This window comes from Platalea leucorodia (assembly GCF_965183815.1).
Source record: "Platalea leucorodia genome assembly, chromosome: 7".
Taxonomy (NCBI): Eukaryota; Metazoa; Chordata; class Aves; order Pelecaniformes; family Threskiornithidae; genus Platalea; species Platalea leucorodia.
In genome coordinates, this window is record NC_138829.1 from 65,010,470 (window position 1) to 65,036,717 (window position 26,248).

Consider the following 26,248-nt stretch of genomic DNA (forward strand, 5'->3'; position numbering starts at 1 on the left):
ATATCAAAATTAACCATTGTTGATTGTAAAAACCATGCCAAAGCCTTTGTATTTCCTTTATTATACTATTTTCTTTTTAACCTTATAGTGTGGTGTTGCAAATTTTGTTACTGTGTTAGGTTAATCTCATTAAGTTTTATTTTGAATTTATTTTCAGTTTTCAATAAGGAGGGATTCTTAAGAAACGTTTTTATAGACTTTCAGCACTTCCACCAGCCTGTAATTTGGGCTAACAAAAAGAAGATAGGTTCACGTATCTAATTGCAGCTGAGAGCAGGAGGAGGTTGTTTATTTAGCTCGGGTTTCTGGGGATGCTCTAAATGAACTCCAGAATCCAGCAGAATTTCCAGCGGGGAGTTTGCATCGTGCCAGTCAGCGGTGGGGACGCGATGCATGTCCGTGTCTATCTGTTGTAATTATACGTAGAGTACGTATAGACACATATACACACAAATATGCATTCCTGACTTCTAAAAATTGTTTTTGTTAGGATGCTTAAAAAGAAAAAAAACCAGCTGTGTTTTTAACAGGCTCTTTGGGAGAGTGAATACCGTCCCTTTATATTGCCACACAGCACAATCTTAGTGTAATTTTCCATTGAACTTGTAACCTGGTTAATACCTCAATGCGCTTTGTGTGAGGGTTGTTAGTGTGGGCGTGGGTGGAGAGCTGCATGTCAAGGAATAATGAGAGAAGACAAATCAACAGGCAACAACAATGCGAGCTGGGACTGGCTAGTGAAAGCTAAAGGCCTTTAGTCACTGGCAGGGAAATCTAAACATTCCCATATCTATGAAGCTGGCTCATTGTGGTGCAGTTGTTACTTGCGATGCTGTGCTGAAAAAGGGATCTCCTGATTAAAAAGCCAATGTGCGGGGAGTTTTGAGTCAAAGCACAGGCATCACAAGCAGCCTTTGTAAAGCAAAGATACTATCTAGGCTGGTTATGTTTTCCTTTCGGCATATTTGTCACTGCAGATAACGCTTCACTGTAAACTTGGAGTAGCAGAGTTGTGGTGCTGAGGTAGTCGCGATGCTGCAGACGAGATTAAATGCACGTAAACTCTGAATCCTTTAGGGACAAAGAGCAGCTTCGCTCAAAGCACGAGATGATAGTTAATAAGATCAAAAGCCCAAAGCAAGCAAAAATGTGCAAAAACATTAGATTAAAATATTTTTTTTTAATTGATACTGGTCAGTTGTAAGTATATGTGTTATACCAGCATTAAGTAGTTTTAATTATCTGGAAGCCATCCATTGGCAAATATTAATGAAACATGGATTTTTTTTTTTATTTATATATGTTTTTATCAGACATGCACACGTGTGTTATATATTTATAAGATATGGATAGATTGCATTAAACACCACAATAGGCAGGTCCCTTCTCGCATAGCTAAATTGATTCTGGGAACAATTGATTACAGGTACAAATCCAGCATTTCTATAGCCACTTAGTGTGTTTATACCTACTAATGTAGTTTGTTATCTAAATGCCAACTTCTGCTCAACCAGGAATGGAAATGAGCTTCCCATCCCTCCCTCCCCCGAGAGCTTTTGTGCCGTGGTTGCTGTTTCTGCAGGTGCCGATACGCGGGCAGAGGCAGCTCCCCGTAGCATTTCCCTGCCCTTCCTGGCTCTTCCTGGCCTTGCAGCTCCACCGCCTGCAGTCCAGCCGCTGGTGGCCTCCATCGAGCCATCGCTAGCCCTCTACGCCCCTTCTGAAGCCTTCTTCGGGCCAGGCTGTGCTGCAGGGCTGCAGCTTTTCACAGCCCTGCACCTCTGCAGTCGCAGCAATGCTATAAAGCAGTTGCGTGCGCGGATGAACCTTGAGCTTATTTTGGTGACAGGCTAGCTAGCCGCGGTGGAGAGGAGACATTTCTGGCTCACTGGCTTGTTATTGTGCCCTGTGGAAGGAGGTCGGCGGGGAAAAGTCCCTGGCTGGCTGCACACTGGGAAGCAGTTAGGGCATTTGGTCCCCAGAGCATTGCTTGCCTTGAAGAGCTGCTGCTGCGGGTGCTGGGGGCTCTGCGGGTTCCAGGCAGCCTTGCACTGCACGTCGCAACCACAGCCCTGTCAAGAGCCTTCTCCCCCGGGAGGGTCAGGGCGCGGGGCCGAGTGTGCGGGGGCTCCCACGCCTGAGCACCGGTGCCAGCTCCCAGTTGCTCGCTGGGGGCCAGGCGAGGCCCCGGAGCAGCCCCGGCGCCCAGCCGGCCTCGGGGTGCTGCTGCAAACGGGCGAGGGGGTTGTGTGCGGCTGCGTGGGGACGTGCTGCCTCGCCAGACACGGCTACCAGCCGCATAAGTGGGAAATGAAAATCTTCAGCGTGCTCTGAATAGCCTCTAATACCCGTTTTCATCCCCTTTCTTCTTCTAGAGCTGTACTACGTACAAAGACTGAAATCTGCTGTAATGTATTGCTCAGTGTAACACAGCAATTTCCAAGGGTCTCCTCTTTTTACCACTCAAATTAGTGGGAGTTTTGCTATTGATTTCAATAGGAATGAGACATTTCTGTGCATTTGGTTAAAATGTATTTCATAATAACACCTTATACTTTATTTATAAGCCCCTCCTAAGGCATTTCACAAATTATAGTCACACAAGAATTGATGTGTGAGCGCTGTCTTAATAACACTGTATTTTGTATTTCAAATATTGTGTTCTAGATACAATATTTACATTTACAAGTGAAAAGGCTGCTAACCTAACAGTTATTGTTCAGAGCAGACAGCTGATGAGCCATACATGCTGATGGCGAAGCAGACATGCATACGGTGACATACGTGTTGGAACTGCCTCGCACCGTGCAGATACCGGTTTTAATTGTTTTTAAAAGGTAAGCACGAGTCGGCGTGTGCCCTGCTCCAGGAGGCAGAAAGGGCTGCTTTCTCGCCCAGGCTGTAACACAGAAAGGGGATTTCACCACTTCTTTTTAGCTAGGTTTTTATTTATAAAGTGAGCAAAATGCCCCTGTAGGCTGGTTTACTTTAGGCAGCCTAACGTGGGATTTATCTTTGGGGGCCAGATTACAGTGGCAAAGAACAACCCGGGACTGATAACACACATTGCCTCCCCCAGGCTTTCCAGCCATTGGTAGTCCTATTTCATTCACTTTCCATGGCCAAAGGTGTCTGGCTTTTTTTGGTTTGCCTTTTTTTTTAATTGATTTTTCTGGTATTACTGACTAAAATATATTATCTCATTTTCTCTGGGTAATATGTGCAGGTTTAGAGTTATGCTAAGGTTTAAACTTGTTCTGCATTTCCATGGTATAAACAGCACTAGGAAAACTGAAAATGTATCATTATTTTTTCTTTTTTTTTTTTCAGTTCGTTTCCATTCGCTCTTGTCCTCAGCTCCAGCAGTTGAGCATTGCTCCACATGCAGCTGATAAGGCTCTTCTGCTCTGGGAATGGTGTAGCATCTTCTTTTTAAATAACTCTTCTTTGACAGGACACCCGCTTGCCTAATGAGCTCCTGCAGCCCTGTTTCTAATCAAAAGTGTGATTGGCACCTACAAATACCCAAATACAATCCCCTCCCCATTAGAAATAGGCATATGAATTACAGACGTGAGAGCAGAGTCTGTGACGGTTGTTCGGTCTTGTTCAGACAGTGAGTATTTACGTGTCTTGCTGCGGAGAGAAGGCAGCCGCGGGTGCGTCTCTGGCTGAAATGTGCAGGGAAGCCTGAAGCCCCTGCCCTGCCCAGCACAGCAGAGGCAGAAGAAATGTTCCTCCTCTTTGGGTGGAAAACGAAGCATGGGATACAGCTCCCTTTGGATTACTGCTGGAGAATGATGTTAGGCAAGTCTCTCACATACGCTACCTGTTTAGTAGTTCTTAGAGAAAATAGCAGAGGAAGGAGCAATCTGCATGAGATGTGTGGTAGTAAAGCTAGTACAGTTTGGATAGGAGCCAGGCTGGCAAGTTCCTTGCTTTAGAATATATTTTAAATTAATTCCTCCCCTAATATTCTCTTAGATGTAAAGAAAGAAAAACCCAATGTATCAGCAGACAGTTACTTAGGGTAGCTTACTTAGGATAGTTTACTATCCTAAGATAGTTTTCAATAGCAATTGTGTGGAAGATGTAGGTGTTTTCATAGAGGCTGCGGAAATGAAACCTCAAAGGAATGAAACCATTTGATCAGTCTTTTAACACGTACAGCTGACATATGACAGATTTTCTCCAGCTGCCAGAATCCCTGTTGTTTCTTTTGAAGATGGCCCCTTAGAGAAAAGGCCCCGGGAAACCTGCTTTCCCTTAAGTTTCATTGAGAACATCCGACGACTATGCTTTAACACACTGAGAATTTCAGGGCCTTCCGCACTGTTCCTTTCCTCCCCCTAGGTAATACCCCACCAGGTAATATCCCTGGTGAGACGATTGTGATTTTGAAGAGGGTGAAGGTGACCACGCGTGTCTGATGCCAGCGGGCTGTGCGCTGGAGCTGCTGTGCCCCCACAAAGGACCGCGATACTGTTTTTGCTGGGCTGGTAGAGGTCTATGGTTTCTCAGGTGCTGGAGCCTGACCTCCTAAGTGGAATTGCAGCTGGGTCAGATGGTGAGCAGGCGTTTTGTGAGCGACCCAGGAGGATCCTTGTTACCTTCAGGTGCCTGACAGGAGCTGTAAGTTGCATGAAATCCTCCAGCAGAGGTTGCAATTGCCTCCAGGCACCTGACAGACCTCACGTACACTCCAGCAGCTAAAATCGGTGAGGGTTGCGAATTGCAGTTCTTCCTCTCTCGGGACATACGAGCTTTTCCAGCTGCACCAGAGGAGTCTGTAGATTCACAGATAACCTCCTTCAGGTCAGGCCTATGCTGATGGATTTTGAGAAGTTTATGAGCAGTTATTCCATAAAAATTACATATAGGGCAACAGAAGGGCTCTGATTTATATGGTACTGCATACAGCAGATAAACACCTTCAGGCTGTTACAATAAATATGTTAACGCCACAAGCGAAGAAAACATATATTTCTCCCTGTAACTGTTTATGTTTTACCCTTTACACTTCTCTCCGCAAAGCTGTATTCCTATTCAGAGTCTGTAGTCTGCAGATACTGCAGGGGAGAGTTTATTTATTTTTAAAACTCCCTCTGTCAGACTGGATGAAATAAAAATCCAGTCATTTAAATTTAATATTTTCTTTGCTTTTAAAGAAGCAAGTCATCCACTTTGATTTCTCTGAATTTAAGTCAACACTGTTATTTTGCAAAATATGCATTCAAACCCTTAGATCCTTAGTTAAACTAAGCTCCTGTTGGGTCTGATGATTTTCTGAGTTATGATTCAGTTGCTCTGCACAAACTGTTGTTGATTTACAGCTGTTTGGGCAAGGACACATTTAAAACTTCATAGATCCTTCCGTAGGCAAGGACTGCAGAATGGACCCCCTGTTCTGCTCCCTTGCATATATTCCTTTACTGTGTCTACCTGCTGTGCTCTCCATCATGCATGAAGTAGTTGTGCCTACCTACCACACCGCTTGTGCTTCCATCCTCTTCCCCAGTGTTTTGTTGTGGTGAAGTTTTATTTACTTGTCTGAAGCCAGCGTATTGATGGCGTATGTTTGAAGCTCCCTACCTACAATCCTTTGCTGGTTGGGAAGAACGGCTCGGTTTTGAGGTGGCTCCTGGGAAGGCTCTGTCTCCCACACAGACGGACTTGCTACTCCACTGTCTCCAAGAGCGTACTGTCAAACTCCTTCTCACTCAAGTAATCTTCCAAAGTTGCTGAGCTATCCTGAACGTAGGCTGGGAAGCACCAAAAATGGAAATTTCACCATGCTGGAGAATTCTTCCAAACTCTTTCCTCCGCCTGTCACTCTCTATCTGGTCTTGATTGAGTTCAGCTTTATTCATTAGTTTAGCTTTTCCAAGTGCAAGGCCATGCTGGTGGCAGGAGTTTCCTTATACGTGATGGATAGCAGATGTATATCTGCTGTCTGACTAGTTCATCTACTGGATCCATAAAGATGTTGAATGTGCCCAGAGAGGAAACGGACCCATTAAAACTTCCCTGGTCAGGAACTGAGTGCCAGAGCAGCAGTTTCCAGCTATGGCTGCTATCTGAAGATGATGGGGGTAGAACTGGCATCAAGTCCTGCTAGAATGATCCCTGTCCTATTGATTTAAAATAGGTCAGGAAGGCAAATTTGTTTTGCAGCGGTGCAAGTCCCAGGCCAAGAATGATGCTCTGCACAACACAGTCCTGGTCTATGAGTAGTAGCTCTGACATACTTCAATAATATAAATAAATACATGCTAAGAACTGCAGAAAAGTCTCACTCAGGCACCGTATTTTCAGCAAGTTTACAGTTTTTTCTCCACACAATATGCTTTCTCAAAATATTGGCACTGAAAACTGCTTGATTTCATATCTAAACCCAAACCAGACCTCATTTCTGTTCTTCTCTATATCTAGCCCCATGAAATTTCACCAACAGCTTTCTTTAGTGTGGTTTGCTCCAACCTAACTCCAAAAATGTAGCTGAAAGTGCACCAAAATTTACCTTTTTCAAGACTTTTTAAGAGAATGCCTCTGATGCCTTAAGTGCTGGGAGCATTCTGAGAGCATGAATGTTCAGACTCAAACTCTGCCAGCATAGAGTGAAGACTTTTATTTTGATTCTTGCTACATTTTGGATCTGCTAACATTTTTAAAAAGATCCACTGGACCTAATTCCACCAGCTTGCTCCTGGTCTAAATCATCAGTGACTTCTCTGGAAGATTTTTTAGATTAAGCTCTACAGCACCAGAAAATCCATGTGCAAAAAAATATAGAAAGCACAAAAGATGTCTTCATTTTGATATGAACAGAAGGTCTGCAAATTAATTTGATGGGCCTAATAACTTTCGACATTGTTTAAAGGTGGAGTTTAAACAAGCAGCCAAGTTTTCAGCAGATGCTCCGGGATGCTTCATGCTCAACACTCTTGAAAATCTGTCTGTCCATTCAGATGCTGAGATACAGATGCAGGCATCCACTATATTAATGAACCATTTTTGGAAAGAAAAAAAAAAAGGGCCTAACACTTGCTTATATTAGACTAGAAACTGAAAAAAATTGTGGTGGAATTTTTGTTTTCCGTTTTTTTTTTTGTTTGTTTGTTTGGTTTTTTCCTGCATTTGAGTTGCCTTTTTTTCTTAAGATGAAGAGGATTCCCTTTCATTCTTTTTCTACACAGGTACATTTATTATTGAATAAGCACCATCATGTGCTCAATGTGATTAAAAAAAGAAATGTAGGCCTTGCACTCAGGTAGCTCACAAGAGAAAAGAGAAGCCCCAAGAGATGTCAGGGGGGATTGTACTTGCTTCCACCACCTCTTAAAGGCATAAAAGCATCTTCTTTCCTATTTCTGTTGTGCTCTGTAGTTATGGATGACATTTCTCCAGCACAGGCAAAAGAAGAAGAACACTTTATTAAATTTCTAATATATGATCCTGGAGAAATACTGGTTTAATATGTGTGTGTATGTGTTTGTGCGTGTAACACTTGTAATATACATACATTTTTAAAGGGATGTGTTACAACCTTGTGGTTTCAGAAAAACTTGATTAATATCTCACTTTCCAATATTGACATAGTAAAGGATTTTTTGTAAGTTAGACTTTTGCACTTTTCCAAAAGCTGTGTTTGGAACAACATCACTATTTTATATTACATTTAAAGATGAAACCAGTGGCGTACTACCACATGTATAAAACCTGAAGTAGCTGAATGCCCGTTTTCAGATGCTTGTAGCTACTGTTACAGAAAATTGCTGCATCCTTGAAATTGCTTTTGAAATTTCTTTACAAACATAGAGGAAGACTTAATCTATCGTAATATTCGTCTCATGTTCCAAATACTTATATTTTGAAAACCTCAACACAACAGGAATTATATAAAGAATTCTTAATTGACACATTAAAGACACAACGTTTTAAATTTCATTACTGCTTTCTTGACTGTTTGTCACAATTCTGTAAAGATCAGGTTCTCGTGCTGAATTGGGAATGTCTTCACTGGGATGAATCTATTGTTTCTCAGCTGAGTTTCGAGGTTTCAGTTTGTAGCCTGCTAAAAAGTAGGAAGTTCTGCTTAAAAAATCGCAACAAACAAAAAAACCTTGTACCGCGATCTCTGTGGAAAACAGCCCTCTGAAAACAAGTAAGGATCGCACCGATTTTCCATCCAAGCCAACAAGGGGGCTCTGAAGATGCAAAAGAAGCTGGCAGCACATTGCAACAGCCTGTCAAAAGAGGCTGCACCCATTCTTCGATTACCTGAGCTGCACCCCTTAGTTAAATATTTGTCTTCAAATCAAGAGAAGAAAGAACCGAAGGATGTTTTGTACCCAGGAGCTTGACAGTCACAGAGTGGTTATGGGTAAAATTCACAGAAAATCACCACGTAAACACTTCTGCTTCCCAAGTCAAAATTGCTTTTGGCGCAGTAAATGAAATCTATACTATATCTACTATATATCTACATACTATCAGGTAGCACGTATATAGCATTATTTCACTTACCAGTTTACTGGATAAGCCACGTCACTGTCATATGTTGTTGTAACTGATACGATATTTTGGAAGAAAAGAAGAGAAATTTTGCTCCATGTTTTTGCCTTAGGTAAACAACACTGTACATCTGTATACTCTAAGGCTTATTTTACAAAGCATGTTTAGTGACTCAGAAAAAAAATTAATCCAGATTTGCAGAAGGAGTTCCCTTTATTATTAGAAATATTTGTCAGCTTTAATATTAACCTAATAAAGTTTTTGAAATTGAAGTCTTATAAATGCATAGGACACACATATACACATATACATACGTGGAATACACATGTTACTTACTAACCATTTTCAGTTAATACGTTAACTAGAAATCGACTGTGACTTTAATCATACTTTCTCCCCTGTATGTTAAGTCAGTGACCTATTTAAGTATGTTGGCAGCAATTTGTGTGTCTTGTGACTTTGTATTTCACAAAGAAATACCGTGTTTTGTGTTATTTACATTAAAAAGATGTACTATGTAAAACTTCACCTTTGTTAAAAATCACTTTATCCTACGTATTTAAATTATTTCATGCTTTCAAAAGGCACAATTAAGTATCTAATGAGAACTTCCATTCAGTGTTACACATAATACAAAAAGAGAAAAATGTTTGAGACATCAATGATAATATTTTAAATATATTGGCATAGGAAAGTAGATGTCTTTTTGCTTTATTAAACTGACAGTTCAGTTCTGAAACTTTATTTTGAAAAGAGTTAAAAAGGATTTGTGTCTTTAGAAATAAAAAATCTAACAGGCATATCTAAAAAATACAGAAGAGAAAACCTGATTGTTACTACTAATGAAATAGCTGATGACAAAATAGTAGTCTTTTTGATTTTGATCACAAAAAATAAACTGGTAGTGACAGGATATGATGGATAGATTTGACATCCTGGCAAATCACTGTCATTGATTCAATTATTCTAATTCAGAATAAAAGCTGTATACAGTATGTGTTTATGCTACAGTGGAGTTTTTTAAGTGATTGACATTCATCATATTAGTTAGACAGTTTTAAAAGCTATGTCTTTGTTTTACACGGCGTTGTCAAGAAAAAAATAAAGTAGAACCTGGATTGCGGAAAAAAAAAGCAAACCACTTAACCAACTCTTGGTTCCAAACGCATCAAAATAAGTTACCATTATTGCATCCTATTAACATGTTCTTTGAAGAGTCAATTTCAGTCCAGCCATGTAATACACTATTATAAAGACTAGATTTTGAAACTGTAATGCAATCTTACAGCTGGGTGGCTTGGAAGTTCTGCGGAGAAGAAGATATTACCTTTCAAAATGGAAGTCAGCCTCAGAAGAAAGAATGCAAACCACTTTAATTTGCAGGTCAGCTTTGCTTTACCATTCTTTTCTTTGATGAGATATACACAGAGATACATATGAAATAGTTAGAAGTTCACAAATTGTCTATCTGAGGGTACGGAAGCCTGAATTACTTGTATATTCTGCCCTGCTTTAGACCAGCATGCTGTGATACCCTTCCCTGAGCTCAAATGCACTCTTCTGGTTTTCTAGCATTAATGTAGCTGTCGGTTTGAATTTCAATCTTGAATTATGTCTGTTGACATAATTTCATAGTGCTGACTTCAATTGTTTAGGATTACTGTTTTGAACTACATAAGGAAATAAATTCTTTTCTCTATGGTTAGTAAGTTCCATTCAAGTGCATTTTAATGCATGTAGTAAGCCATAAGGCAAAGTAATTATCTATAATATATTCTGATTCAAAAAACAACCATTCTTAATTGCTGGCATGTTAGAATAAAAACTATCTTATATATTTTAAATTTATTATTACATATTTAATAAACTAATGTAATTATTTCCTGAAATTTAAGAATGGTATTTCAATTACAAAAATTAATGTTTTTAAAACCATAACTGTATAGTTTGCTTTCAGAATAACACGTGAACAATGAATTGCTTAGTTTCATTCCTTTATTTCAATAAACCGTCCAACTTAACTTATTATTCATACAAAATTTTAAATGTTAGTATATAAAAAAATCCATTGGGAAAAATATCCCTTCATTTTTATTGTAAAAAAAGATCTAGAAATGAAAGGGTGAGAGTAATTTTCATATTTTAAGGAAAAGAACAAAATACTGTATGTTTTCAGTTGAGCAGAACAATGGCAGGACCCAACATAACAGAAGCTTTAACAAAAACCAAAATCCAAACAAGCTCAAAATTAGTATAAAGAAACCAGAATAAAAAAAAAAAAAAAAGAAGGCACCATATGATAACATGTATTTTTAAAGACTGCTGGGTCAAATCATTAAGAAAAATATTTATATAAGTCATTAACACTCATAATTAGAGTGTCATACAAAACTGAGTGAAACTGCTAAGTAGAAATCACTAGAAGTCCAGGTGCTTCTTGCCGATGGCCATAGCACCACATCCTGAGCTCAGCAGTTTGGCGGATTCTGCCAGATCCTGTTTGCTTGCGCGGCTCACTGTGTCTGACAAGTCTGGAGGCAAATGCAGTCGCTGTGGCAGGAGATTTTCAGGAGGGAGAGGGAGAGAGAGATGGGGAGAGAGAGAAGAAAGAGAGAGAGGAAAAAAAGAATAATTGCAGCAGAATTTATTTTCCATAGCATATTTCAAAGTGCAGTCTTTTTCCTGACGGATTGATGTTTACTCACGCAAATAAAACACTTCCCAGACACTCTTTTAGGCTGACCTGGAAACAGTTTTGTATGTTTTCAATATATTGGATTCTGTAAATCGGAATAGATTTTTTCCTCATGAAAATTTTCTAAACAAAATCCTAATTTGCTCAAGGTATTTAATCATATTTATGGGCTTTTTTCCTTTAAAAACAAGTGTTTTGCCTGTATGTCAACCCCTACATCAAATCCTTTGATTTCTATGGCCTTACAATGTAAGTAAAGCTTTATTTCAAACACGCATACTTTGTGGCAGAGTCTGAAAATAAATGATGTGATGGTCAAAAGATGGAGAGGGCTCACCCTGGCTGCAGCATTATTCTGCTAAATGTTTCTTCTTTATACGCTACTGATAGTTGTTAATAAAAACAAGCAGTGATAGTAGTTGTATTTGTATAAGGCAATCATATACGCTAATCAAACCTTGCCATCCCTTGTGAGTTGTAGGAACATTACATCCATTTTACAGATGAGGAAACTGAGACACGGGTTACACGGTTGTCCACAAGCACACAGTCCTTGCATAATAAACCTTACTTTTCAACTATGACAAAAATATTTCAACTCTCCCTCTGAGGATCTTTTGCACTGGAGATACATAAAAGACATGACATTACCATTTAGCTTTTGTAAAGTAAGGTGAAAATTAATGTAAAACTGAGGCTTTACTTGGTTAATTACTGGCTTGCTTTTGGACACAGCGAGGTACTGAAAGCCGGTCAGATGAGACAGTTGAGCATCTTCTACACAGTGCAATAATTTATGACACTGGTATCATGGAAGGAGCATAGTTCTTGAAAGATTTAGTAGGCAAAGGCTAAACTGTGTGGCTCTTCTTTTAAAACACACACGCTTCCGAAGGGAACAGGATAACAGTAATGGCTGCAAAACTATATTAGGAGGTTGTGGGGACTATCCTTATTCTCTGCTTTTGCTATGTTTTTGTTTTTATCACAACACGTAAATACAACTGCCTTTTATCGAATGCCTTTGTAACTTTTGTAGGATAAGATAAGAATTCCATTAAAAAGCATATGAAATATCTGTATTTACAGTGGGCTGACTGTTCAAGTCATTGCTGGCTTTGAGATTGTGCAATTAGACATAACTTGAGAGGTGGTCCAAAGTGCTGCCTACCACTGGCCACTGCTGGTTGTGGGCAGTGCAGGGAGAAGATCGTGTGCTGGGTTGTTGTCTTCTCCCAGGGAAGGAAATGCATAAAGTAACACATGTGGAGTAGGAAAGCCTGCACCCAGGGTGAGATGACATACCTCAGTGTTGAAATTGGAGAAATATGTGTACTTATTTGTAGCACTTTGCCTATGAAGCACAATTTATGTATCAAAAAACAACCCCTGTATGTACCATTTAGTAACTATGGAGCTCTTACATTTCACTGTATTAAAATCAGTGCTGTGCTATAGTATCCTTCACTTACAGTTCTTCCCTTATTCCTAAGAAGGTTAAGCACGGCTGTGGATGTGAACTGTGGTCCATGATGCCTCATTTCTACATCAACACAATATAAACTAGGCACGTGCCTATCTTGTTTGTCTGCTGAGAGAAACGTTTGCTAGGCAAGAGCCAATGTACAACTTGGATTGTATGAGGGGGGCTGTAACCACTGGAAAACAAAGGATGAGGAAACGCCAGAAAGTGCAGGGGAGCACTCGGCAGTTCTTTCAGTCACATTTTCTTTCCAAAAGAGAGTACAGTACTCTGGTAGCAGGGTACAGGGTATCTGGTACGTGGGAGGCAGAGAGACAAGTGAACTAATCCAACCTTCTCCCACTCACTGTTAGCATCTCTCCGCCCTCACCGGGGAGCGGGAGAGGCGGCTTCCTCTAGGGGAAATGTAGTACCGCTGTCTTCCTCCTGCAATTACTGACCCTTTTGCCAAGCCTGCCAAATGGATTCAGAGCAAGGTGATGAAGAGCAAACAGAACCGAGACTCAGCAAACTCATCTTACGGAGGGACTAAGTAATATCACAGACAGGGAAGAAACGTAAACCCTGCCACACTGGCTTGAACTTAAAGTGTGGTCAAAAGAAAAAACGTCTTTTATATTTACAAAGCCTCTTAGTCAATGCTGTGTTCGTTTGCTAATATATATTATAAATGGAAAATAGACAGAAGACTATTTATAAATTTGCAAAGACTCAGATAGCAAAAGTAAAAATTAAAGATCCTCAGATTGGATGGTGGGACTGAATTAAGCTTTTACAGATGTATTTGTTATGATACAGTGTTTCATTATACATGCATATACTCTTCTTCCCCCATCTTATTCAGTGAAGAGGATGCACACTGCTCATTTAGTGACTGGCTATTCAGTATTTTGTTTTCTTGTCACTGTTTACTCTGAACTTTTCTGACATATTTATTGTACACTATTCAAACCTTGTTCTGAAGACAGAATGGCTTTTCAATAGCACATGTCAGTATATAGCACTTGAATGCTTCACAAATACCAACTGTGTTATTTTCCTAGTATTCTCGTGAGATGAGGCAGCAAAGTTACCTCCATTTTAGGGATAGGGAATTGAGGCACATAAAACACATGGCAAAAGGTATCTACTAATTTCAGAAATACCATCTGAGGCATTTAGGACTTGGTTTTCCAGAATGTTTAGCATTGTACAGCATTTCACATGATCAAATGCTAACTTCATTTGCAGCTGTGAGTGCCTAGTACTTCTTCAAGAACCTCAAGTCAGGCACTCAGAAAATGAGAGACACAAAATAAGAGTACTGAAATAAAAATCCTGGGTTGAAGCGACATGATCACACAGAAGCTCGGTGGTATAGGCAGAGACACATCATACCTTCCACGATATCCTTCAATCGTCTTAATTATGAGACCATCCCTCCTGCAATCCTTGCCCTCTCTACAATCCCAATTTTCAAACATTACAACAAATTGCTGGTTCTCCAGGAAGCATATTTCACTGCTTATGCCACATTCGTCCTCAGATCAGATGTATTCAGAACAATAAACAACACTAGGGTCCTCTGAAAACAACTGAATATTATCCTGCCATTAAGATCTGAATCATAGCACACACACGCTACCCCTGAATAAAGCCTGAATAGGCATTTCAAAATATCATTCCTTACATTTTCTGTGCACAGCTTAAAATATAAACAGGGCTGCAAATATTAATACTATTAAATATTTTAACACCATAAAAAATATTCTGAATTTTAAACCACAAACAAACTGGAGATTCATTGCACGGCATTATACAGACATCCACAGGTTAAACAACAGGCCTTTATTTTTGGCACCAACAGGGACATTGCGGTCACTTGAACTAAGGCAGTAAGTGATAGCATGAATAGGCTGTGATCCTTTTGGAACACCAGCATTACAGAACGATCAGACATTTGCACAGATATTTGCTGACCACAGAGAAACAATCACATTTAAAGTCCCAGTTTACGACAAAATGTTTTCTGCTGGACAGACTTCTCTGCTATTTCTGAGGCTGTGACCTCCATCCCTTTCAATCTCTCTTTCTCTTATCATTCTGATAAGAATCACGCTGATTTTGCTTACATCGGCAATCCCAGGCCTCGTTGCCCAGGCCTCCCATCCTGCAACTGGTCTTCATGACAAAAATGCCCCTTCTCTGGTTATCTGCACTCCCCAGCCTTGCCCCAGCCAGTCTCAGCTTTATGCTTCCAAGCTCTTCATTCCTGCTCCTGCCAGTCCTGGGTTTCTCTTGCCCATTTATGCCCATCTTCCATTCCCTGCTCCCATGCCCAGGTCCAAATTCAGTGCCAGGACACCCTTCCTTGCCTCAGCCCCTTGTCCTCCTCCTCCTCCCACTTGTTGTTCTTGATCTGCCCTTCTTTCTCCTGCTGGCACCGCTCTCTGGCCCCCCTTCCTGCCCCTGCCCCTCTCCTCTGCCCCAGTGCCCCCTGCCCAGAGTGTGGGTACAGGCACCGGCTCGCCTCCCGCTCCGAAAAGCAGGTACGTCCCTGGAAAAGGGTCAAGCTGAATAGGCAGTACTGAGTGTGCCTGCACCAAACAGGAATGGATTTTCACAGGACAGCAAAAACACATCCCTGCCATAAATGCGAGCCATAAAATTGCGTATTTTCATCTGTTCTTTTAAATAATCAAAGGTTTTCATTAAAATATTCCAGTGTGTGGATAAACACAAAACTTCCTGTAGCCTACAGCAAGCTGGCAGGGCAACAATATTTTAAGGCAAAATGGTCATAGTCTGGCTAAAGGAAATATGCAAGTGAAAATAGGATCCTATAATTGCCCTCCTTGTGATAACTTCCTAAAGCCTGTATCAAAGAAAGGTAAAGTTTGTCAGTGTAAAAACTAAGCAATGCTGGAGTAAACTTCCTTTGTGCAAAGTTAATTGTGTATCTGCATTATTACAGTGTGTTTAATTGCATGATCACACACTATTTTCACCTATGCAGGCTGTCAAAAAGGTTTAAACTTAGGATCAGGCTCTACGCTTCATTCACTCGATTAAGAAATAACTGGCTATGGGGGAAGGCTATTACTTGCTGTACAAGGCATAGCTAGGGAAGGGGCACGATGTGAGCGCTGGTGCTTCCCGCCTGCTCTGTTTCGGGCAGGTCCCGAAGGCTTTGCAGTGATAGGAACAATTACACTGAACGCAGCTAAGCACACAGCTTTAGGGCATGCATTACGAAAGGAACAGTTCAGACAAAACTTATTACATACTTTGCCTCTGCTCCTCCCTCTGCCTGAAGAAAACTTCTAATTACTTTATTTGTTCTCAATGGGGGGAAAAAAAAGTAGAAGTGGAAGATAAGACAGGCCAGAAAGGACACCGAGCAATCGCAATCGTTTAGTCCAGTCTCAGCGCTGAGGACCAAACACAGCACTGATGGTTTTCTGACAGTGGTCTGCCTTGTAAGACTGGGATGTAAAGATCCGAGACATGGCTATTCTAGGAGCTTCCAGTGGGCTGGTACATTTGGTTGGGGTGTAATTTATTTTCTTTTTAAACCAACAAAATCCCTAGTAGACAAAAATACTATCGAGTGCTTTTGCCAGTGTAGCTTATTGTATCAAGGGGATTGTTTTACAGATTTTTTTATAAAAAACAGACTTTCCAGTGTAAGCCTTTTTTTCTCTTCAGTATTAAGCGGATTGACCAGCAGTTTTCCTAGCAACCTCTCCTGATGTTGATTGTACCTCAGTTACAAAATGCATAGAAACAGTACTCATGCTTTAACTGACTATAAAAGGGGTTGAAAATAAAGTAAAAATCATATAACTGAACCTAAGTAACCAGTGACAGGTTAAACAAAGAGCTAGCTACTAGAGATAATGTTAAAGAACTGGTTACTATACAACTATACACATGCTACACATATTCTGAGGAATCTATTGTCACCGCATTGTGGAGGCAACTAGTGAAATCCAGTATTATACCTACACAGTATAAATAACAATCAGTTCATAAAATTCCGTTTCAGATTTGAGGAAATGTGTGTCCGTACAGGTTGTTTTTACACTGGCTAAAATACTCAGAAATAATTGAGGTGGAGGACATTCAAGAAACAGCAACATTTTATAAAATTAATTAAGGGCTACTAAAATCACATATTCTGTAAAATGCTTTAAGCAATAAAAAGTATAAAAATGTTTAGCAACAATATGATAAGCAGATACATATATATTGGCAAAAATCTAAACCCAAAGTAATTCTTCATATTACTCCAAAATCATTATTATATTTTTAGCAAACAAATAAATAATAACATGAGTGATGCAAAATCGTTGAATCGCATAAAAAAAGAGCTGGTAGTTCAGGTGGGAATTCATTCTTAATTTGATATATATTAAAATAATTCCACTAAATTTAACCTTGTGACTCTGCTAACAGTTATATGAAGCTTTAACAACTGAGTCCAAACTTCCAAAAATTAAACTTAAAAAAAAAATCCTTACAATTCCATTTATTTGGATCTTTGACAAAAAAAAATTGCTTATTAGTCTATTATGGCTGTAGTCCTGCCTTGGGGCAGGGAGATGGGTTAATGACCTCTCTAGATCCCTTCTAGTTCCATTTGCTACAACTCCATGAAGACTGAAGTCACCAAAGCCGAAGGGATTTGGTTTAGGGGGAAGAGGGGGGTGGGGAGAAGAATTTTAGGAATGCTGGGAAAATGAAAGATGCAGACTCCTAGTTGGGGAGCTTTATATCCTACTTATTTCTCTTTGAAGCAGAACTCTTGCCATTCCATAAAGCCCACACAAGAGACAACAGGAACAGTCAGTGGTACAGAGGCCGAGCTCCTGTTACTGTTTCCTCTTCTGCTTATGATGCCCATAATGCACCCCTTGCATTATGTTCTCCCTTTTACGTCTTTTTGTTATTACCTCATTTATAATTACTAGTAATTATTTCTATTATCATAGTACCTAAGAAAAGACTTCAGCATTTTTGTAGCTATCATGAAAAAGGTATGTTTTAAGGAGAAATCTGCAGGAGGTTAGTAATGCAGCTGTATAAAACCTCCTCTTAGAGTGAAGAACCCCATTTCTTGCTTGAAAATTACTGAACCGTCAAGTGATTGTCACCATTACCTGACTGGAAATAGACTTCTTGATAATGAATAAGATCTCCCAGGCAGGCTGGGGAAAAGGACGTGGAGGCCTTTGGAAATGAAAACAAGCAACTTACATCTTAAGAAAAGAGGGAGCCAGTGGAGGGATGCCAAATTACTCCACAGCCACTGAGCAGTCTCTTTATCTTTGCAGTGCAGAAGACTGTCCCAAACGGGAGGCTTTAGCTGCCAGTGCTCGTAGCCAGCTGTGATACAGTGCAGCTGTGCACCCCCAAACTGGGCTGCTGGGTGACAAAGAGCTGTGCAAGAAGGAGCTGGCAAAGCCCTGCCAGGTGCTCCCTGCTTTGCTGGGGAGCTGCGGTCTGCTCAGGCCCTGGCCGTTTTCCTGTGCTGCTGCTGTGCCAGGGCCCAACCATGGAGCTTGCTGATCTGAGTATGATCCTCACCTGCTGCCCTGACTTCTCAGCTTGAGAGTGGACTTGCCTCATAACTATGGATCTGTCGGGCAGTCACCAGGACTGGTGGTTGACCCTGGTTACGTTCACTGAACCTGCTCTGCTCTTCTTATCTGGGCAGTGGGCGAAGGATTTAATAGTGGTGGCTGAGCCCACCAGGGACATTGGGTATACCTTCAACACAATGGCAACACGTAGCACCGATTCTCTGCAGTGCCCCGAGCCACAGCTTCAAGGCCATTGCAATATGTCTGTTTACGTGGTGAAAGAGGTCCCGAATGAACAGGTTTACTTGACGTCCCCACAGCCTGCATCTTGCATTTCTAACTGAGGTAGCTGCCAAATGGTTACCAACTCCTTAGGAGATACACATTTCAGGAGCATCTTAGCCTTGCCAGTCAATGACTTCACTGTGTTCTTAACAGGTCATCACCAAGCACAGTAACTAACTGGTCTTCTTGGCAAAAACAAATTACTACCTTTGGGCTTAATATAAACACAAAGATGTGCAGGTATGAAATGAAATTTCTTCTAGAGAGAAGAGTTTGTCCAAATATTTGACATGGAGGTGACTATAAGTTTTGGCCTTTTCCCTTGCCAAGTTGCCAACTGAGAGATACCAGGTATGTGTATTATGATGAAATTAATTATATCTTATATGATATGTAGTCTACTGGAGTGACATATCACTTATGCTGACATAACTTTCTAACAACTCACATACAAATCTGACAATACCACTATGAAAAGATACAAAATTCTTATTAATGCCACAAAACCTAAGAATACTTCTGAGCTGATTTAAGTTCACTTCTCAATGGCAAAACATTAAGCCCTTTACTACTGAAGACATTATAAGCTCTCACAGCAAGGACTAGAAAAGTCATTCCAACTGGCCTAGGCCCGTGTCAGGCAGAAATCATATGATAGTCCTGAAATTTGGTTATGACTAGTGTCTCAAAATCTATAATATTTATCTTGTGGAGAGAATGGTGCCAAACTATCCTCCCATAACTGCATTTAGGTCTTAGGCAAACTATTTTTAAACTAATTTACTAAGAATCTCTTACATTCCTGTTCACATTACAATTTTCTTGGTATTTTAACAAATTCAGGAGACAAACCAGTTGGTAACTATTTTTCTGTATAATGGACATGAACTCAGTTTCTTCTTGTTCTGCTACATTCACAGATGCTACATGACCATTTTTAAATCACAGCAATGGATACATTTTCTAAACTGATTATAAAGACAAAAGACTCAACTTTTAAAAAGAGCATTCTAAAATTTTCTACTTTTCAGGTAACTGTGATTGACTTATAACTAATCACAACTATATCAACCCATGTTAAAATAAGCACATGTACCATATGCATTTCCTATTTCTTTTTTTTTTTAAGTTGAAGCATAATCTGAGCCGTCAAAATTAATTATTGTGAACATCAGGTGTTGAGAGAAGGCTTTCACTAAGAATAGCTGATAAATATACTTCTACCTACATATTCCTGCCTGTCTGCTAAAGGACACATTGCTAATATGAAAATAACTTTTTATGTATAGCTAATAGTACTTAAAATACTTGAACACAATTCTAAAACTCTTATTTTCCATCACTTACAGAATGTAAAATAAAACTAGGATAATTCTCACTTTCACTTCCTTTGCAGGATAGTGATGTTTTGTTGTGGGTTTCCAATACTACAAAGAGATTATTTAAACAGTGACTTTAAAGACACCTGGCAAAATTAAGAACCATTAATAAACCCACATCCCTTTGTGATAGATTTTGTAAAAGCCATTTTACATTTCAGAATGCTGAACCTTAATATGTGCCTCTTCAGTGCAGCTTTCCAGTGTATCTGCTTTACAGAAGTGATATGATAATATCCAAGAGAATTCAATTCAAACTGTGCTGATTCGTTTGGATGTGCCACATGGTACTGTTTCTGTTCTCTGAACAGAAAACTATGCAAAGTACTTAAAATCTGAATTCCTGGGCCTGAATTTAAAACTCAGTTTATTTAAACACTGGCTGTTGCAAAGCGAAAGTCTTTCCGAGATCATTTGTACCAATAAAATTCTATTCCGTACATGTTTGTGCAAAATGAATCCCTAGAGGATTTCAGATGGCTGAAGAAGTTCCAGTAACATGTGAGTAGAGACAGGGGGGTTTTTGTATGTGCAGCATTAGGCACCACTACTCAGTGACAGGAAAGGAAACAACAGACAATTTTCTGAACAAACTCTTTCATTCCAAAGAAAAACTCCAAGATGTGTTAAAGACTATTTATTACATGTGAAGGGACACAAGGGAAAGATAAAAATATCACAAAGATTTACCTTCTCTGATGCTTGAGAATGCTGAATGTTTGGCACCACAGAGTGCTCTAAATCACACATACAAGTAACAGACCCACTTCATATAATAACTGTAGTCTCTGCATAATGAAGAAGGTCCGCATGTTATAAAGGGGGCTGGATTAATCAGTGATGGTTATAGACTATCCAGGGACTACAGCTGTTCAGCTGCTCGTCTGATCCAAAATTGAGAGAAATACATGGTACTCTTACAACCAGAACTGTACGAAATATTTACATAGCATACTACTGTAATACTTATTGATCCAGCTCTTACCAAGCACATATTGAAAGGCTGCCTCTGTCCTGAAGAGTTTACAGTCTGAATACACAAAGTGGGTAAAAAGGAAGAAGTGAAAGATAAAATATCCAGGAAGAATGAAAAATGTCATGATATATAAATACTGTATTAATGCGAAAGCTTTTTTTTCCTTCTAACTGAAAAAATGTTCTATGAGAAAGAATACCCTGCATAGAAGGGCAAGTGGAAGAGAATGGGGAAAAAATTAAGTGACAAAGGGCTGAAGATGGAGTGAAGGAAGGGAAAGATGAAGGGCAGGAGGAGACATATTATGTAGGCGCATTATAGTTGAGATTGGAGTACGTTGTTAAAAAGCTGAAGGGAAATACTGTTCTAAATTCAAACAGTAGTTCATGAGTCTGAAGGTATCACCTATATCCAAAGCAAGCAGACTAACATTGCTCCTGTAGATCTGTTCTTTCTGCTGAATTTCTCCTCCCTGGGCTTACATAAGAGGAGTGTGGGACCTGTGATGCAAGTCTGCTCTCAGGACAGTGCGGATGGATGCTAATGTTAATGTCACATACTCTTCCCTGACGGATTCATTCAACCTAATTGCAGCTGTCTACAAGTCAGCCATTCAGTCTAACCTATATTATATACTCAGGATGAGATGAATCACCCTTGCAAGTGCTTGCCCATCTCTGCTGATTATTTAGGAAACCTGGATGACTAGTTTAAACTAAATTCTTAACTTGGAGAGTAAAAGGTCGAGGAGAGGAATTCAGTCCTACAACTCTATGAAGCTTCTCACTGAATCAGTGCCTCCACTATATCTCCTCTTTCTTTGAATGACATTGCAACGTGCCACGAAGTACGGGTTTCGTATCAAACCACAGATGGCTCACTGGCAACGTTCCAGAGTTGCTGGCGATGCCTGTGCTGCTCTACAACAACTTGGGTCTCTCTACTGGGAAGCTTGAGAAGTGTTCAAGACACTGTGTGTACAAACAAGCTATGTAAGTGAGGAGGAGGCAGAAATAGCATTCAGAGACAGAAGCATCTGTTCTAGGAGGTCCAACATATTGCAATGTTACTGTCACCCTCTACAATTTCAGCTAAGTTGGAAAACTAACCACATATTTGAGTTCGCATCCAAAGCTATCTGTTAAAGTTCAACCTATCAAGTTTCTGTGTCAGTTTAAATATTTTGTTACGTTTCAGAGAACTCATTAATACATCCATTTAAAAACCACCGTTTTTATCTCAGGGTGTGCAACAACACAAATAACTGATAAAATGTATTCTGCCTCTTGATAAAATTGTCCAGATAGATTTCAACACTTCACAGAAAGGTTATGCTCCAAGACAGGTAACTTGCACTGGCAAGTCTCCACTACAAGCTCATTTCAATGCCTGTTTTGCCAACTCAAAAAAGAGAGGCAACAGAAATGCAAACAGACTTCTGAATTGAACAGTTCTGCCAGCTATTGCTAAAATACACATTGCCTACAAACCTCCATTGAGTTCAAGTATCTAGTCTCTATAGATCCTATGAAACTTAGTTTAATGAAGTGCTTTCCCAAGAACAGGAGAAAACGGGAGCTGCTCTGAGACTGTGGACCAGCCCAGCTGTGAGCTGCCCCACTGCTGCCTCAGAGGTTTTTCTAGATTTTGTATACATCGACTATGCTTATTTCCTCCTATACATCAGTTTCAGAAGTTCTGTGTAAAAACACAACACAACACGTAACTATACATGCAAATGCGCACATTATTTATGACTGCATACGAGTTACTGACAATGGTCAATGTGTCTGCCTACTGAATGTCTCCAACGCATGCAGTATTGCTCTAGAAAGCATGGAGACAGTGTGAGCTGGATTGTTTTACATTCGATTATACCATGCAAACCATACAATATGTCCCTGAACGCCGCTGTTTCAAGAGACCAGTGTCACAGGTTTGGCAAGTTGCTGCTTATGAAGATGGAGCGTGTAGCGGGGCAAAATGAGGATGCTAGCTGGGGGGGTATTGTTGTTTTATACTGGGAGTAGCCCTATGCTCGGTAGTCTGTTTACTTTTTTAGGTCAGCTAGAATTAGAAAATTTCCATTGCTCGGCAGCCCAGCACATCTGTGAAACACTTCTGGGCATTCAGACCTGAAGCACACGCTGCCCAAAGGGAAGATTCATTACCCCGTGTTACACGGCACGCCAGTCCCTCCCCCAGACGGCACAAGGGCTTCGGCAACAGGAAAGCGCCTTCGTGCAGAAACATATTACATGACCAGAACACAACAATTAGCACATTTGTAAAGCTTCAGGGATAGGAACAATTTAATAGCTTTTTGAAGCAGACTAATTTTCTGGAGCTTTTTATCTTTTTTTCTTTTTTTTTTTTATTTTGCTTTTCATGCACGGACAAGTTCTTCTTTGCTACAGGTATTTTCTGAGTCTGCCTGGCAGGATTATTATGTGTAGAGAAACACAAATTATTCAATCATTTTAAAACAGTGCTAGAGAAATGAAAAAGTGCTATTTAAGTGCAAACTATTATTACTAATTTGTGTTTTAAAAGCAAGTATCAGTTAGATAAATGTATTGCTGGTTTACAAAATTCTGCACATTTACAAACCAAGGTTGCTAAACAGACGACCAGTTTGTTTATGTTTGCAGCTTTTCACAAGCTAGAAACTTCAGCTCTGCAATGGTAAATGCAACTGTCAGATGCTCCACGCTAAGGCAAAAACCAGGCCAGAAGAGAAAAAAAAAAAAATTTCTGCTATCATTGTCTTCTCACCCTGAAAACTGGCACTGATATAGGAAGTATGTTCAGTTCCTGTAACTCCCAAGTGACGATGTAGAAATTATGTGATTCATATTTTAATATCTCTTATTTTCAGTACTAATCCCTCATGACTCATGAGGGCTACAGTTTAAAATTCCAGTTAACGAAGCCTTTTGTAGTATTACTACCAAATAATCTTAGACTTCAGAAATCACTGAAGTGTAGTTTAATATCATGATGTTGGATTACCCTGTTTTGGTATGAAAACATACCGTGGCACATTTTTACTCAGTGATTGATATTGCTTATATAAAAAAAAAATAAAAACTGCATTGGTTGACCACCCTTTCGCAAGCCAATGCTTTAAAGGAAGTTTAAGCACAGAATAAGGAGTTGCTGGGGAAAGGTTAAAAGACAGGTCACACTAATTCCTTTTTAAATGACTCTATCTAAGACAGTAGGACTCAGTGTAAACTGAACAAATATATTAAATATGAATGACAGAAACTGGTATCACATTAAATGCAAGACATTTGTGAGTAATTGAGATTAAAATAAACATTACTATTTATCTGGAAGTTGGGGGGGAGGGCTGAATATTTGAGCAGGTTCCTACATCGAAAATATGTTTTGTACAGAAACTATACGTCAAATTATAGTTACTTGCTTTCAGTAGTTTCTAGCAGTTATTTAGTTTTGTACTTTTCATGTGTCAGTATTTTTTTCATTTCACTTCTTTATTCCCTACTACAAGTAAGTCTCTTTAGAGCAATAAGATCTTTAAAATCCCTTTAGTGTTTAGAAATGTCAACAATTCAGTAGACTATACTTGATGAATAGGCCAGATAGAAAAACCTGCCTCAAGTTTTTATCTCAAGAGAAGTAAGGTGCTTTGAAGAGCACTTGATTTGAGATTTAGAAGCCTGCTGCTATTCAGCCAGACGCTCTTGAGAGCTGTTAAGTCCTGACCCATAGCATGAAAACAGGTTGGAGGAAGGGAGGAAATACCGGTAAGTAATACATTTTGTACTCGCTGTATAATTATTTCTTCTAAATACCATTTAAACATTTCTTTCTATAAATAAGTAAAAACCAACTAAGAGACCAGGCAACCTTATCAGACGATCTTATTTGAATATTTTGAATGTAGCTAGAATTTGCCGGGGGAACAGCCACGGCACTGGAAAAAGATGAGGCTCTAAAGGAAAAAAAAAATAGCTGAACGGTTCTTTCCATTTGAATAGACGGCACTGACATATTAAAGCTTCGTATTTTTGACAAGAGACATAAAAAAGAAAGAGGTTTTAATGTCAAAATATGCAGTGGAAGAACATTAAGTGGTTTGGTTTGCTATAATTACAAAAAATATTTTATTTATCCTTTGCGATCACTTCCACAGTCTACAACCAATCTCAATACCAGACTACAATGAGTTCATTCAACATCATAATGCAATCAATTTAAGATATGTGCACACCAATAATAATTTCAGATGAAAAGTAAGCCAAACTGTAAGTCAATCCTTTTATATGAGTATCTATTCTTAACTTTGTTTATTGTGCTTGTGTGTGTGCTCTCTCACTCCACAGTGCTTCAACTTGATAACTGGTTCCTTGAAAAAGAACTTAGATAATAACCTAACAGCAACTGGCCACAGTATTTGGGCAAATGTCTCATCAGTATCTTCTGCCCTACTTTCTGCATCTCTGAGTTTCATAGAGATATAAAAGAAAAGGCAAAACTAGGTCATTCCTGGGCTGAACAAAAGAATTTTTGTAGTAGTATATATTACTGACCTGTCTAATAAGCCTGTCTTTCCCAGCAAACCAGGCAATCCAATCCAACTCAACTCATTAATGGTATCCTCCAATAACTAACAATAACTGTAGTACACAATCCAGTGAATTTAGGAGAAAGGTTTCTGTGGCTTTTCTAAAGCTGTAGCTTAACAAACACACTATTTCCTAAATTAGAATAAATTTTGGGGATTGTGTTTGATTATTAGTTGGCATACAGTCATTACCATTACAGCAGCTATTTTGTACTGATTGACAAGCATCTCTATACCTGAGACTCTCTGGTATCCTGTACGGTCCTTTTTAGCTGAGAACATTCACCTATTAAATCGTCATCTTTGTAAGCTCACTGAATGTCTTAGATTTAGCAATCTTCGTAACAGAATGATAAGGATGATAAGACTTTTTGAAATGAAATATATGATAGATATACAAACATAGGAAATAACTTACTGGACAATACTGCTGGTGGTTTTCATGGCCACAAGAATCACAAGACAAAAAGGAGGAAATGGTCTCCGTGATCATATTTTTGTATTATAGATCCAGCATACTGCACTTAAAGCACCACTATGAACAATCAGACTAGCCTACCAATTGCAGGAAATCACCATTTTTAATTGAGAAAGATTCATTACTCTGAAGTTACCAACAGGTAAGTTTTGAAGCATAAAAATCAATCAGTATTTTCTAACAAAAGTGCCTTCCTTTAATATTAATGATTCAGCTTCTCTGTTTAGGATCATTATTTTTAAATTACTTGCAGCTAGTAGGACTGTAAACACAAGTTTCA

At 39.4% G+C, this 26,248-nt stretch overlaps 1 protein-coding gene across 1 annotated transcript in view; it reads right to left on the reverse strand.

The window, feature by feature from the left end:
* Positions 1-10,932: 10,932 nt before the first annotated feature.
* ELP4 (elongator acetyltransferase complex subunit 4) overlaps positions 10,933-26,248 on the reverse strand; it is a gene marked incomplete at both ends in the record, with an annotated part of 156,938 nt that continues 141,622 nt past the window's right edge. The window contains one exon of the mRNA XM_082317305.1: positions 10,933-11,064. Within this exon, the coding sequence (XP_082173431.1) occupies positions 10,933-11,064 (132 nt within the window). The remainder of the gene's footprint in view (positions 11,065-26,248) is intronic.